At 32.0% G+C, this 12,084-nt stretch overlaps 5 protein-coding genes across 5 annotated transcripts; 1 reads left to right on the forward strand and 4 right to left on the reverse strand.

Annotated features, from left to right (window-relative positions):
- Nucleotides 1–90: 90 nt before the first annotated feature.
- BX664DRAFT_346751 (transmembrane amino acid transporter protein-domain-containing protein) lies at nucleotides 91–2,091 on the reverse strand (the record flags this gene model as incomplete). The annotated part of the gene is made up of 7 exons (XM_051547533.1): nucleotides 91–534; nucleotides 600–824; nucleotides 899–1,133; nucleotides 1,195–1,391; nucleotides 1,443–1,608; nucleotides 1,694–1,730; nucleotides 1,986–2,091. The coding sequence occupies 7 exons, from the start codon at nucleotides 2,089–2,091 to the stop codon at nucleotides 91–93; spliced, it is 1,410 nt and encodes a 469-aa protein (XP_051402939.1).
- Nucleotides 2,092–3,352: 1,261 nt separating this feature from the next.
- On the reverse strand, nucleotides 3,353–5,736 carry BX664DRAFT_324643 (transmembrane amino acid transporter protein-domain-containing protein). Its single transcript, XM_051543889.1, has 7 exons — nucleotides 5,406–5,736; nucleotides 5,276–5,325; nucleotides 4,897–5,134; nucleotides 4,599–4,795; nucleotides 4,302–4,539; nucleotides 3,978–4,202; nucleotides 3,353–3,909 (listed from the first exon to the last, which is right to left on the reverse strand). The coding sequence occupies exons 1-7, from the start codon at nucleotides 5,667–5,669 to the stop codon at nucleotides 3,463–3,465; spliced, it is 1,659 nt and encodes a 552-aa protein (XP_051402940.1). The 5' UTR covers nucleotides 5,670–5,736; the 3' UTR covers nucleotides 3,353–3,462.
- Nucleotides 5,737–6,235: 499 nt separating this feature from the next.
- BX664DRAFT_324648 (uncharacterized protein) lies at nucleotides 6,236–6,875 on the reverse strand. Its single transcript, XM_051543890.1, has 4 exons — nucleotides 6,754–6,875; nucleotides 6,602–6,695; nucleotides 6,509–6,538; nucleotides 6,236–6,447 (listed from the first exon to the last, which is right to left on the reverse strand). Exons 1-4 carry the CDS (start codon nucleotides 6,790–6,792, stop codon nucleotides 6,281–6,283), a joined length of 330 nt encoding a protein of 109 aa, XP_051402941.1. The 5' UTR covers nucleotides 6,793–6,875; the 3' UTR covers nucleotides 6,236–6,280.
- A 482-nt stretch (nucleotides 6,876–7,357) lies between these two features.
- BX664DRAFT_64652 (serine/threonine-protein phosphatase PP1) lies at nucleotides 7,358–9,118 on the forward strand. The gene is made up of 7 exons (XM_051549667.1): nucleotides 7,358–7,437; nucleotides 7,737–7,794; nucleotides 7,884–8,015; nucleotides 8,084–8,314; nucleotides 8,377–8,553; nucleotides 8,634–8,920; nucleotides 9,003–9,118. Exons 2-7 carry the CDS (start codon nucleotides 7,740–7,742, stop codon nucleotides 9,087–9,089), a joined length of 969 nt encoding a protein of 322 aa, XP_051402942.1. The 5' UTR covers nucleotides 7,358–7,437; nucleotides 7,737–7,739; the 3' UTR covers nucleotides 9,090–9,118.
- An 852-nt stretch (nucleotides 9,119–9,970) lies between these two features.
- Nucleotides 9,971–12,036, reverse strand: BX664DRAFT_257747 (uncharacterized protein; the record flags this gene model as incomplete). The annotated part of the gene is made up of 4 exons (XM_051540516.1): nucleotides 9,971–11,056; nucleotides 11,491–11,608; nucleotides 11,711–11,837; nucleotides 11,949–12,036. Coding segments are annotated over 4 exons (1,419 nt in total), but the record flags the coding sequence as incomplete, so codon positions are not given.
- Nucleotides 12,037–12,084: the final 48 nt, after the last annotated feature.

Below are 12,084 nucleotides of genomic sequence, written 5' to 3' on the forward strand. Positions count from 1 at the left end.
TTCAATGTATTTTTATTTTTGTATACAAATGCGTTTAACCGAGTAAATGTAATAAAATAGAATAAATAAAAATAATCTAAGACAAGAATATCACAAAAAAGTCCAAATAGTGCCAACGATGCTCATAATCAAACAAAGGAAGAATAAAGCATAGAGAATGATTTTTTCCCATAGAGGTATATGCCCAAACAGTTTGAGGTAACAAAGAGTAGGGAACAAACCAGAGATGATATAGGAGAAACATGCGCCAAAAAAAGACATGATACGATCAAATCTTGGAATACCACAAGCCAAAAGAACCACTAATGCGCTTACCATCATCTTGCCAACCACAATCACACTTTGTTTTCCCCATGGATGTCGATAGAACCACGCTTCAATAGATGGCTGTCGTATCAAGGCCAACTGCCAACTGAGATTTACTGGATGCAAAATCAAACCATATTTGACAATAGGACTTAATGCAAATAACCACACAGCTACCTGATTCATTCCTTGATTATATTCTGGTATCATCATCACGTTTTGAGTTACCTACTCCAAAAAAAAAAAAAAAAATATTATAAATGAACCCCTATCTCTTTTTTTTTTTTTTTTACCTCTTGCATTGTACCTGATCCAAACATCCGATAACCAGCCACGCCAATGGTCAGAAAAATCAATGCTGTAATCATATAACCCCAATAAACCATGCTTGTGTATTGCTTTGGATTTTCCATATCACGATAGATACTAGGAAGACAAGCGGTACCAGACAAGGCAGCCATAAACAGACCGATACATCGGGGAAATATCATCCAATTTTCAGGCCATGATGCCGTATCCTAAAAAAAAAGAAAATCATGACTATATATCATCACAAGAACAAGTTGCTTTTCTTTTTTTTTTTTTCCTTTACCGCTGGTATAATCAAAGATCCCGGACTAGTCATCTTAGTGGCACCATCTATCGTCAATACAACAGCAATACAGAGCACGCTTAAAATTCCAATGAGACTTGTATAGGCCAAGTGTCGAATAGGTAAGAAGAGCATGGGCGTAAGAATAAGAAAGGTGATCGTACGAATTAAAAATGGATCAATGTTGGGGAATAAAGAAATCAAACCATCAGTAAGTAATACAACAAGGCCAACACTAATAAAAATAAAAAAAAAAATCGTCATACTATAGTTCTCTTCTTTTTTTTTTTTATTACCTGCAAGTAATAAGTTCGGCCCAAAAGATCGCAGAGATGAAAAAACGTCCACGTTGACCAAAAGCATTATGAGCCAGATCACCAATTGTTTGTGCTTCAGGATAAGCATCTAAACATCTTCCCAAAATATTAGCTGTGTAAATGGTCATCACTGTACTGAACACAAAGAGGATCAGACTTATTACCCAACCAGCATACTAAATAATAAATGAGTTATGGATGATACTAATCGGATGCTTTCACCTTACCATAAATCCAAGAGGTATAGCCAAGATACCTACACCAGCCAATAGATTAATTGTATTGAATATAGATTGTATAAAACCAGATTTCTTTTTAGTCATATCATTGCCGTCGGTTTTCAATGTTGAAGAAGGAGTATCTTGATAGGCACCAGCTAGAATAGATATTTCACTTTTAACATGAATGAGTTTTTATTTCCTTTTTTTTTTTTTTTTTTTTTTTTGTCATATATACTTTTTTTTTCTATTTCACTTACACAGCATGACAGCTTGAGCATTCATCCTCCATTTTATCTATCTACCATATAAAAAAAAAATGGATGGATGAATTTGTTTTGAATATAAAACTATATTGACTATCACCCTTTTGTTACCGTTGTACTCTTTTTTTTTTTTCTTACCAAACGGTGTCAACAAGAGTGATTGTTTGAACCAATAACATCAAAAAAAAAAAAAAAAAAAAAGGTGTTAGAAAAAAGTATAACCATTGTAAATATTATGGGATAATAATTTTTTTCATACTACTATTGCAATACGGATGATTTGGACCGGCGGTTGTGGTATCGGCTGTTCGACATGAGGTACGTTGCGAATTATCATAATGGATAACATGTTGCGACTCTTTGTCTTTTTCAACACTATAAGATAGATCCATGATTGGAAGACACTATAATACAGTTATGTCAAAAAAAAAAAAAAAAATAAGAAGAAAAAAAAAAAAGGAAAAGGAAAAGAAAAGAAGAGAAAGAAAAAGGAAAACTACTTTAAATAATAATCGATCGCGGAGTTCTGTTATGCACCACCCTACAAACAGGTGCCATAAGAGAAAAGCGAAAAGATGACAAGTTACGTCCCTTTGGTTTATTCATTACAGATCATCTTTTTCATTTGTTATGTTTGGTACCTTACGCTGATAAAACTATTGACTTACCAAGATCGATTTGTTATAGGGCAGCCATACTATACTTTATATACTTCATTGTAATTCATTCAGAAATCATCATCATCGCTCCAAACTTGGACTGAACATACATCAAATTATTCTCTTCCACTTATCTTAATAACAATTTATACCTTACCTCCCCATTTATAAGAGTAAAATAAAAAATAAAAGTCAATATTGTCATTCCTCATTCAATAATGATCATCATCCAATATAATGACCACCATTAGATTCCTCTCTAAAAAATAGCTTAGTATCGTCTAATAACATTTTGCCGCTTACCTTACCACGTTAATGTGCAATAAACACCAAAAGAAAATCATTGATTTTTCGAAAAAATGCCTGATGTACCCTCGACGATTTATTTTTACAGCTAAAATTTGGCTGAGGAATTTGAAAATTTTGGCTGTGAAATCCAAAAACCCATCCATTTTTTTTTATATTGAAGCGAGCAAAAACTTTGCCTTTCCTTGTTTAAAAGTCATCATCATCACACCAAATTGGAACACAACAAGCCATTTTTCTTTCACTTTATATTATGGAGTTTATCATTGCATTTGTAGAGAAAATAAAAAAAAATGATTTTATTTTTTTTTTAGTTTTAAATCCTTTCCATAAAAATCACTATCACTTTATATATGTCTTGGATGATGAGTGATGTTGATTGAGGGAAAACGGGTGATGAATGAATGACAAAGAGAATAAATAATGAGCAAATAGATGATGATGATATGTGATAAATGCATCATAGGGGGTGTTGATGATAACTGAGAATATTGGAAGGTAAGATGACGACAGATGATAATGAGATGACATCATGTATACGAGTTTAGTAAAAGAAAAAATATCGCCAGCTTTTGTTATCTCATCTTTAATGATTTTTTGATCTCAAGTGGTCAACAATATACCATCTACTACAATAGCCAACAAAATTCGATGTTCCAACTAAAATAAACCGTGATCAAAATGTTGATTATTCTGTTTTATAAGACAAACCAAAATGTTTATTGAATTTGAATGATAAAAAAAATTCTAACTAATAAAAATAATATATAGAAAGGAATATCTATAAAGGAAAAAAAATCAAATAAAGCTCCAAATCGTACCAACCAAGGCCAAGACAAAACAAAGGAAGAATAAGATATATAAAATCAATTTTTCCCATGATGACAAGGTATGACCAAAGAGCTTGAGATAACAAAGAATAGGGAATAAACCAGAAACGATAAAAGAAAAGCATGCACCCAAAAGAGACATGATCCGATCAAATTCAGGAATAGCATAAGCTAATAAGACCACCAGAGCACTGACTGTCACTTTTCCTACTAAGCTAATCACTTTCCCGCGCCACGGCTGTTTGTTACACCAGATGTATACAGAAGGTTGTCTTGCCAACGCTAATTCCCAACTTAGATTCACAGGATTCAAGGTCAACCCATATTTAGCAATTGGATTCAATGCGATTAACCATACTGCCATTCGATTAAACATTTGATTATATTCTGGAATAAGGACAAGATTTTGGGTAATCTATTGTTTGGTATTTAAAAAAAAAAAATTAGTTATTTTATCATTGAAAAAAAAAAGACTCATTTTACCTCTTGCATCGTTTTTGATCCAAACATTCGATAGCCAGTTACCGCTACTGTCAAATAAATCAATGCTGTGATGATATATGTCCAATCCACCATTCTTGTATATTGTTTCGGTTTTTGCATATCCCGGTAGATAGTAGCAAGACAAGCATGACCAGCGCACCCTGACATGATAATTCCAGTACTTCTTGGTAATGCCATCCAATCTTCAGGCCAATATGTTGTATCCTAAAAAAAAAAAAAAAAAAAAAAAAAAAAAAAAAATATTGATTGTCACTATACTGTTCTTTTTTTTTTTCCACATCTTTTTTTTTTTTTTGAACTTACAGCAGGTTCTATCAAGGATCCTGGACTAGTCGTTTTGGTAAATCCATCAGCAACCAGAACGATGATAATGGATAAGGCACTCATGATACCAATCAGACTCGTGTAAGATAAATGTCGGACTGGAAAGAATAACATAGGCGTGAGAATAAAAAAGGAGGCTACACGCATTGAGAGAGGATGTTCACCCGGAAAGAATAAAGAATCAAGTCCATCACTTAACAAGACCACAAGAGCAACACTAAAAAAAAAAAAAAGATCAGTCAAAACCTTAATCTTGTTCATCTAATATCTACTTACGCACAAGTGACTAATTCAGTCAAAAATAATATGGAAACCAGGATACGACCTCGATTACCAAATGCATTGTATGCCATATCTCCATAAGTTTGTGATTCAGGATAAGCATATAAACATCTTCCCAATAGTTTTGCAGTATAATTGGTCAATCCCAAGCAGAAGAAAAAGAGAACGAATCCTAGTATCCAACCAGCATACTATAAAAATAAAAGTACATAGAAAAGAATAAATATGAATGTTTAATTTTAAACTTTCTTTTCATACATATATATATATATATATATATATTGTTACTTGCCTTGAATCCAAGAGGTAAAGCCAAAATACCCACACCAGCCAAAATATTGATAGAATTGAAAACAGATTGTAAAAAGTTTGATTTTTTATGATGAATATTATGTGTTGAAGTATCATCTTGATAAGTATCAGCTATAGTAGATATATGACTTTGACCAGTATAAACTTTATCGATAGGTTGGTAACCAAGTAAGGAAGTCCGTTCATCATGTAAAGTTCCCAGGGAGTTTCGCCTTGATCTATATGGTAATGATTGTGGTGGAAAAAAAAAAAAAAAAAGATGGTTCAGTCTCCGGTTTCAACATCAGTCTATTCATCTATCTCATAATAAAACTTATATAAAGTTCCATTGTGAATCATCCAATATATAGAACACTTACCTTGGATTATAACTTGATATAATAGACACTTGATCATCGTTTGTATCCATCTGAAAAAAAAAAAGTGTAAGAGATGACATTCAGTGTTACAGAAAAAAAAAAAAAAAGAAAACTTTTTCATATTACTTACCAAAGAATCAGAAGGGTTAGAAACAGTGACATTTTCAGCCATATACATTAAGGAAGTACGAGAGAAAGAACCCACAAAAGAACCAAGACGATCAGAGAACGATTCAGACAAGGGAGTATCCGTAGGAGAAGTTGCATTATCATAATATAGACCATTTGCAGCAATAGTGGTGGTATCAGTGGCACGACTAGGTGACCGTTGAGAAGGATGAAGGTTGGGAATGGTTTGCATTTCTCCTCTTTCAACACTATTGGGAATGTTCATGTTTTTATAAACACTAACAGAAGAAGAAAAAGGGAAAAGGAGAGATCTAAATTGGTATCAAATAAAGAAATAAAGAAAGAAAAAAAAAGAAAAAGAAAGAAAGAAAAAGTTAAAAAAAGTTTAAAAACTTTTTTTTTTCTACCAGCGGAGTTCCACCAAACCAATGCGTGTTACAAAAAGGCTGACGAGAGAAAATGATATTTTTGTTTCGATCTGTGACAGAATAATCGTCCATTTATTTATAATAAAAAAAAAACTACTAAGCTATAAGTAATATGAGTATAATCTAATGAATGGATGTTGTTGTTGTATATTGTTGACTTTGTTCATCTGCAATGGTACGCAGTGTTTCTGTAATCTTTTTTCGAGCCAGCTCTACATAAAAAAAAAAATAGCTCATCAGTTTATTCATTTGACCTCCCCCTTTTTTTCTTTTTCTCTCTTTTTTTTTTTTTATCTTTGCATCGACCCCCCCCTTTACCTAGTTCCTGAACTGCAGCAGCATAGTTTTCATTTTCACGTTGGTTTTCAGCTTCAAGTTCCTCCAAAAGAGCCAACTAAAAAAAAAAAAAAAAAAAAAAGATACAAAAAAGAAGGTTAATCTTATTTGGTCAATCTGACACTTTCGACAAAAAAATTGATAACCACACGATAAAACACAATAAATTGTGACTTTCCTGTTCTTCTTCAGTCCTTTGTATGCCTGGTAAACCTTCTATCAATGTATCTATTTCTTTTGCCTTTTTCCCAAGATCTGATACAAGTTCCTTAACATTTTCTTACAAATAAACAATGTAAGATTACAAAAAAAAAAATAGACAGTTCTTCTTTTCACTTACGATCAAAAATATCTGGAGGATCGGCTTGAACTATATATATAATAAAGAATGAAGAGTGGATATATTGATCATGGTTTAAAAATTACAAATTACCTTTTGGTTGTAATACTGGAATATCTTTATTCAATTCGGCCATGTTTGATTTTTCGTGTACATAATAAATACTGTTTGTAAACATACGAGCCATCTAATACCGGTATGAGTTAATTAAATGGAAGTTACATTATCGTTCATTTTGTATATACCGTATCAATAGCATCTTGTAATTGTGTGAGTCGATCCATTTGGTATAAGTAAAGAGAAAGAAACAAAAAAAAAGAGAAAGCGTCAAAAAAAAAGAGAAAACCATACGGAGTGTGAAATTCCTCCACACTTACCAAGGTGAAACTATATATATTGGTATAAATAATATATGTATAAAAATTAAAACTATATATAATATGAAGGAATAATATCTTATTTATTATATTCTTTCTATTCGTTTGAATGTAAAATTCTAATAATGAGTAAAGGAAAATATAAAAATAAGCGTGTACCATAAGTGAAAAAGAGAAAGAAAAAAAAGAAAGAAAGAAAAAAAAAAAAAGTACTCACAGTGACTTGCGCACATTTGGGGAAAATCTATCTTTTTTTCAGGCGGCGGGTTTTTCACACTTGTTTTTTTTTTTTTTTTGTTTCTTTTTCCTTTCTCTCTCTCTCTCTATCTATCCTTCCTCTTTTTCTTTTAGTCAACTTTATATATTTACATACTTTCATTGTATATAAATATTTTTTTTTATCATTATCCGGTATCATTATTAGTACTTTTTTTTAATAACTCATATACGACCGTTACACCTATTCAACCATCTCCTGCCGCCTTCTACAACAGACCTACACAAACTCATCACCCTCACCTCACCTTCATTCTTCTTACATAACATCATACCGTAAGTCATCGTTTTATTTTTATGAACAAAGGAAGAAAAAGTGTTTTTTTGGGGGGTCATCTCTTGATATATATATATATAATATTCACAATCATGGGAAAGATACTTTTGATTGGAGGAGGAGGGGGATAACTGATTTATTTGGATCATCTTGGACATTTATATTAGTATAAAAGTGATTATCTCTCTTTTTTTACTTTTTAAATCCATCTTATTCATGAACAGGATCAGTTGGGGGTTATTGACTGTCAGATTAAAAATACTCATACTGAATCACTCATTCCCTTTTTTTTTTTAAGATTATGACAGATACAAACGAAGTCAATGTTGATTCAGTGATCGAACGTTTACTCGAAGGTAAAAAAAAAAAAAAAAAAAAAATTCTAGTCACCTTTATTCTTCTTCTTCTAATTATTCTTATTGTTTGTTGATGTTATATGAACTAGTTCGTGGAAGCCGACCTGGTAAACAAGTTCAACTGGGTGAACATGAAATCCGATTCCTATGTCAAAAAGCTCGCGATATTTTTATGTCTCAACCTATTTTGTTAGACTTGGAAGCTCCCATCAAGATTTGTGGTAAATATGATTAATAAAAATAAAAATAAAAATTTATTCACATTGTTTTTTTTTTTTGTTGATTTTAGGTGATATTCATGGACAATATTATGACCTTTTACGACTATTTGAATATGGTGGTTTCCCACCTGATTCGAATTATCTTTTCTTGGGTGATTATGTAGATCGTGGAAAGCAATCTTTGGAAACCATTTGTTTATTGTTGGCTTACAAGATCAAATACCCGGAAAATTTCTTCATTTTACGTGGTAATCATGAATGTGCTTCAATCAATCGTATCTATGGATTTTATGATGAATGTAATTATAAAAAAAAAAAAAAGAAAGGAACGAAGAAAAATTAATGATTTTTTGAATGTTAGGCAAACGACGATACAATATCAAATTATGGAAGACATTTACTGATTGTTTCAACTGTTTACCCATTGCGGCCTTGATTGATGAAAAGATTTTTTGTATGCATGGTGGTCTTTCTCCAGATTTACAAAGCATGGAACAAATCCGACGTGTGATGCGACCTACTGATGTTCCCGATACTGGTAAGAAACAAGAAAAAAAAATTAATTATGAATGATATCTCAATTTTCATTTTTTTTTTTCTAAAAAAAAAAAAAATTAGGTTTACTTTGTGATTTATTGTGGTCTGATCCTGATAAAGATATCAATGGATGGAGTGAAAATGATCGTGGTGTATCATTTACTTTTGGTGCCGACATTGTATCAAAATTCTTACAAAAACATGATATGGATCTCGTTTGTAGAGCTCATCAAGTAGTTGAAGATGGATATGAATTTTTTGCCAAGAGGCAATTGGTCACCTTATTCTCTGCCCCCAATTACTGTGGTGAATTTGATAACGCAGGTGCTATGATGACAGTGGATGAAACTTTGATGTGTTCTTTCCAGGTAAATAAATTAAATAAAAAAATAAGAAAAAAAAGTCATGGGGTAATCATGATTCCTGATGAATTTTTTTTTTCTTTTGTAGATCTTGAAGCCAGCGGAGAAAAGGACAAAGTACTATGCAGGACAAAACGCTGCCGTTAGAGGTGGAAAAAAGAATGCTGGAAAATGATTTGAATAACAATCTCCTTCTTTTACATCCTCCCCTCCCTTTTTTTTATTTTTATTTCTACTTCTTTTTTTTTATTATTATTATTATTATTTTATAGCTAGAGGACAATATAAAAGAAAAAAAAAAGATATAGGTAGTATTTCTAGTCTTAGTCTTGTTTGATTTTATCTTCTTTTTTTTTTTTTTTTTTTTATCCCTTCTCTCATTGTTTTCTCACTCACTCACATTCACACTCATTGTCTTTCTCTATCTATCTATCTATCTGTCTCTACTTTTTTTTTTTTTGGTCTTATATTTTTGGTCTTATATTATTATTTTTTTCTTTTTTTTTTTTTTTTACTTCAATTATTATTCAATAAAGAAAAAAAAAGCATAAAAACACATATCTGCTCATATTTTGGATGAATTGATTCTTCTGTAATGAAGAATAATAAAAATGTAACAAGACGATCATTAATTTTTTACATTTGTTTTTGGAATAGGGGACAAACAGAACACTTTTTTCAAGTTTCTTTTATTTAAAAAAAAAGAAAAAAAATAGGTTGAATCAAATGAAATATGTACAAGATGATATATATGTATATATGTGTAATATAAACTAAAAAAAAAAGAAAAGAAAAAGGTAAGCATAACGAGAAATATCCCTATAACCTATGCTTTACTATACTACGATGGATGATGAGGAGGATGATGATGGTTTTAGTCAAGAAAGCATATAATATATATATACTATATTATATGTCAAATAAAAAATAAATAATATGCTAGTAATAAAGAAAGAAAAAAAAAAGAGATGAATCGGTATGTAATATATATATATAAGCATGACAAATAAAAGAAAGGGAAAGTAAGGTAAATGAAGGTAATAAAAAGAAATATCATCATGATCCAAGTCGTACACCATTTCCATTATTGCCACTTCGAGTCACACGACCTTCATCTTGAAATAATTGTTGTTGTTGATCGTCTGATTGTGATTGTGTTCTTCGATGAGAATAACTACCAGATCCATATTTACGTTGAAACTTAATCAATTCCCGTGTAAGCATATCCATGATTTCCAAAGATGTTTCTTCTTGTCGTAGTTTTTTGTTCTTGTTGATAGCTTCTTCTGCTTGACTAGGCTCTTGATCTTCGTTCAAATCTAATAGTCGAGGAGATCCAGGTTGAGTATCATCTAGTGGAATTGTACTTGCACTACTGAGAGAAGACGAAGGTCCATCTTGATATCGTACTTCTGGAATCACAATAGCCGTTGGTTGTTGATGTTGTCGTGATCGTTTTTCTTCTTTTCGTTCAGTGCCAGCACCGATAACATCCTCATTACCCTTGTCTCTATTAGTTTTATTGTTGCTAATGGTTTCCAGTGGAGCTATTGGATGAGTGTTTGACTCTTGTGATAACGCTATCGATGATGTTGCGGTTGATAAATCAGTCATATCGTTTTCAATTCCATTTTTATTATTCTTATTATTACTATTGTTGTTGCTGTTGTTGTTGTTATTGTTGAAGTTTTTATTAGCCATTTCTACTTGAATAGAACTAATGTACTCCAAGATCTGTTTTGCGCGTCGATTCATTTCCGATATACTCATTCGTGAGGTAGGGTATCGAATTTTTGCCGGTGGTGAAGCTGCACGGGATTCAGCAGAAAAATGATTCAAAAGAACTGATCCCAGATTTGTACTATATGATTGCTGTTCCAATTGCTGGGATTGTTGATTAGTATGAGTATTATTGGCTGATGTTGATGCAAGAGTTGGTGTGTCACAGGGTTGTGGTGTAGATGTCCTTGATCTTGGTTTATTGTTGGTTTGCCTTCGACCAGCACCACCAATATTATTTCTTCGTCCAGTAGTTCCACCAGAATTTTGTCGCCCTTTTTTGTCATTGGATTTATTATTTAATGATTTTGTTTCTACAGCAGTTGCATTATTGGATTCAGTATTGTCATCAGGGGTTACAACCTTTGATCGTCCATTGACATTTCGTTTTGATTTTGTTGTTCGTGGTGTTGGTACGGTTTCGGGTTCAGCATGGTTAACTAAAATAAGACCAAAACCGAAAAAAAAAGTTTAGTATATCATCTTTCTATAAATCTTTTCCTAATTTTTTTTTTTTTTTTTTTACCATCAGACTTTGTTATTTGTTTTTTAGTATCATCAAGTCGAGTTGTATTTGCTGTTTCTGATACCGAAGAGCTTGGAGGAGATGAATCTTGTTTGAGGTCTTGATGTTCAGTCTTGATAGTCGTTGAATTAGCATCATCCCTTTTTCGCTTTCCAGAATTCAATTCTTGAGTATCATCATAGGGAATAACAGGAGAAGAGGAAGGTGATTTTGATGAACGATTGTGGCTAGTGGTATTGTTGTTGATGTTGAATCCAAGGGCCTGGCGAACGGCTAAGACATCTTCCAAAGATAAAGATGCTTCTTGGCTATTCATCGTCATTCGTTTCTTTGGTGCTTTTTTATCTTGAGCAATTAATGCTGCCTTTCCATCAGAAGAATATGACCGTCTAGTTCTAATAATCATATAAACCATTTATCAGTAAACACAATATATAATATAATAATAATATAAAAACTTGGCTTACTTTCCATTCGGTAGTCTTGTTGACGCATGGTTTTCAGGTCGACATTCTTCACAATAATATTGATCAGGTATGTCTTGTTCGGCTAAACCCATACATTCACAATGCTGCCATACTTCACACTTGTCGCATTGTACCATTAATCCAACATTATCTATTTTTTTTTTTTTAAAAAAAAAAAAAAAAATTCCCGTCAGTCACGCAGTTCGATGATAATAAATATTTATAATTGCATTCTTTTTTTTTTTGTAATGTTGAAACCTACGAGTTTCTCCACAAAGACAACGAGTAGTAGAGCCTTCATCAGTACTTCCTTCTTCAGAAGTTGATTGAGATCGTTGACGTTGTTGTGTTTGATTTTGTCGTTGTCGTTTTCTTCCATTTGTACTACTCCTGCTTCG

The sequence above is a fragment of the Halteromyces radiatus genome, assembly GCF_025201355.1.
Source record: "Halteromyces radiatus strain CBS 162.75 chromosome Unknown BX664scaffold_2, whole genome shotgun sequence".
Classification (NCBI taxonomy): domain Eukaryota; kingdom Fungi; phylum Mucoromycota; class Mucoromycetes; order Mucorales; family Cunninghamellaceae; genus Halteromyces; species Halteromyces radiatus.

What these genes read in the sequence shown, in the direction of transcription:
- BX664DRAFT_324643 (XM_051543889.1), bottom strand. Translation starts at nt 5,669, where the DNA reads ATGAACATTCCCAATAGTGTTGAAAGAGGAGAAATGCAAACCATTCCC. An exon ending in ACTGAATTAGTCACTTGTGC is followed by an intron (nt 4,540 to 4,598) that starts GTAAGTAGATAT and finishes TTTTTTTTTTAG; the next exon opens with TGTTGCTCTTGTGGTCTTGT. An exon ending in GATCAAAAACGATGCAAGAG is followed by an intron (nt 3,910 to 3,977) that starts GTAAAATGAGTC and finishes ACCAAACAATAG; the next exon opens with ATTACCCAAAATCTTGTCCT.
- BX664DRAFT_64652 (XM_051549667.1), top strand. Translation starts at nt 7,740, where the DNA reads ATGACAGATACAAACGAAGTCAATGTTGATTCAGTGATCGAACGTTTA. An exon ending in CTATGGATTTTATGATGAAT is followed by an intron (nt 8,315 to 8,376) that starts GTAATTATAAAA and finishes TTTGAATGTTAG; the next exon opens with GCAAACGACGATACAATATC. An exon ending in TACTGATGTTCCCGATACTG is followed by an intron (nt 8,554 to 8,633) that starts GTAAGAAACAAG and finishes AAAAAAAATTAG; the next exon opens with GTTTACTTTGTGATTTATTG.
- BX664DRAFT_324648 (XM_051543890.1), bottom strand. Translation starts at nt 6,792, where the DNA reads ATGGATCGACTCACACAATTACAAGATGCTATTGATACG. An exon ending in TCCAGTATTACAACCAAAAG is followed by an intron (nt 6,539 to 6,601) that starts GTAATTTGTAAT and finishes TTATATATATAG; the next exon opens with TTCAAGCCGATCCTCCAGAT. An exon ending in TCCTCCAGATATTTTTGATC is followed by an intron (nt 6,448 to 6,508) that starts GTAAGTGAAAAG and finishes TTTATTTGTAAG; the next exon opens with AAAATGTTAAGGAACTTGTA.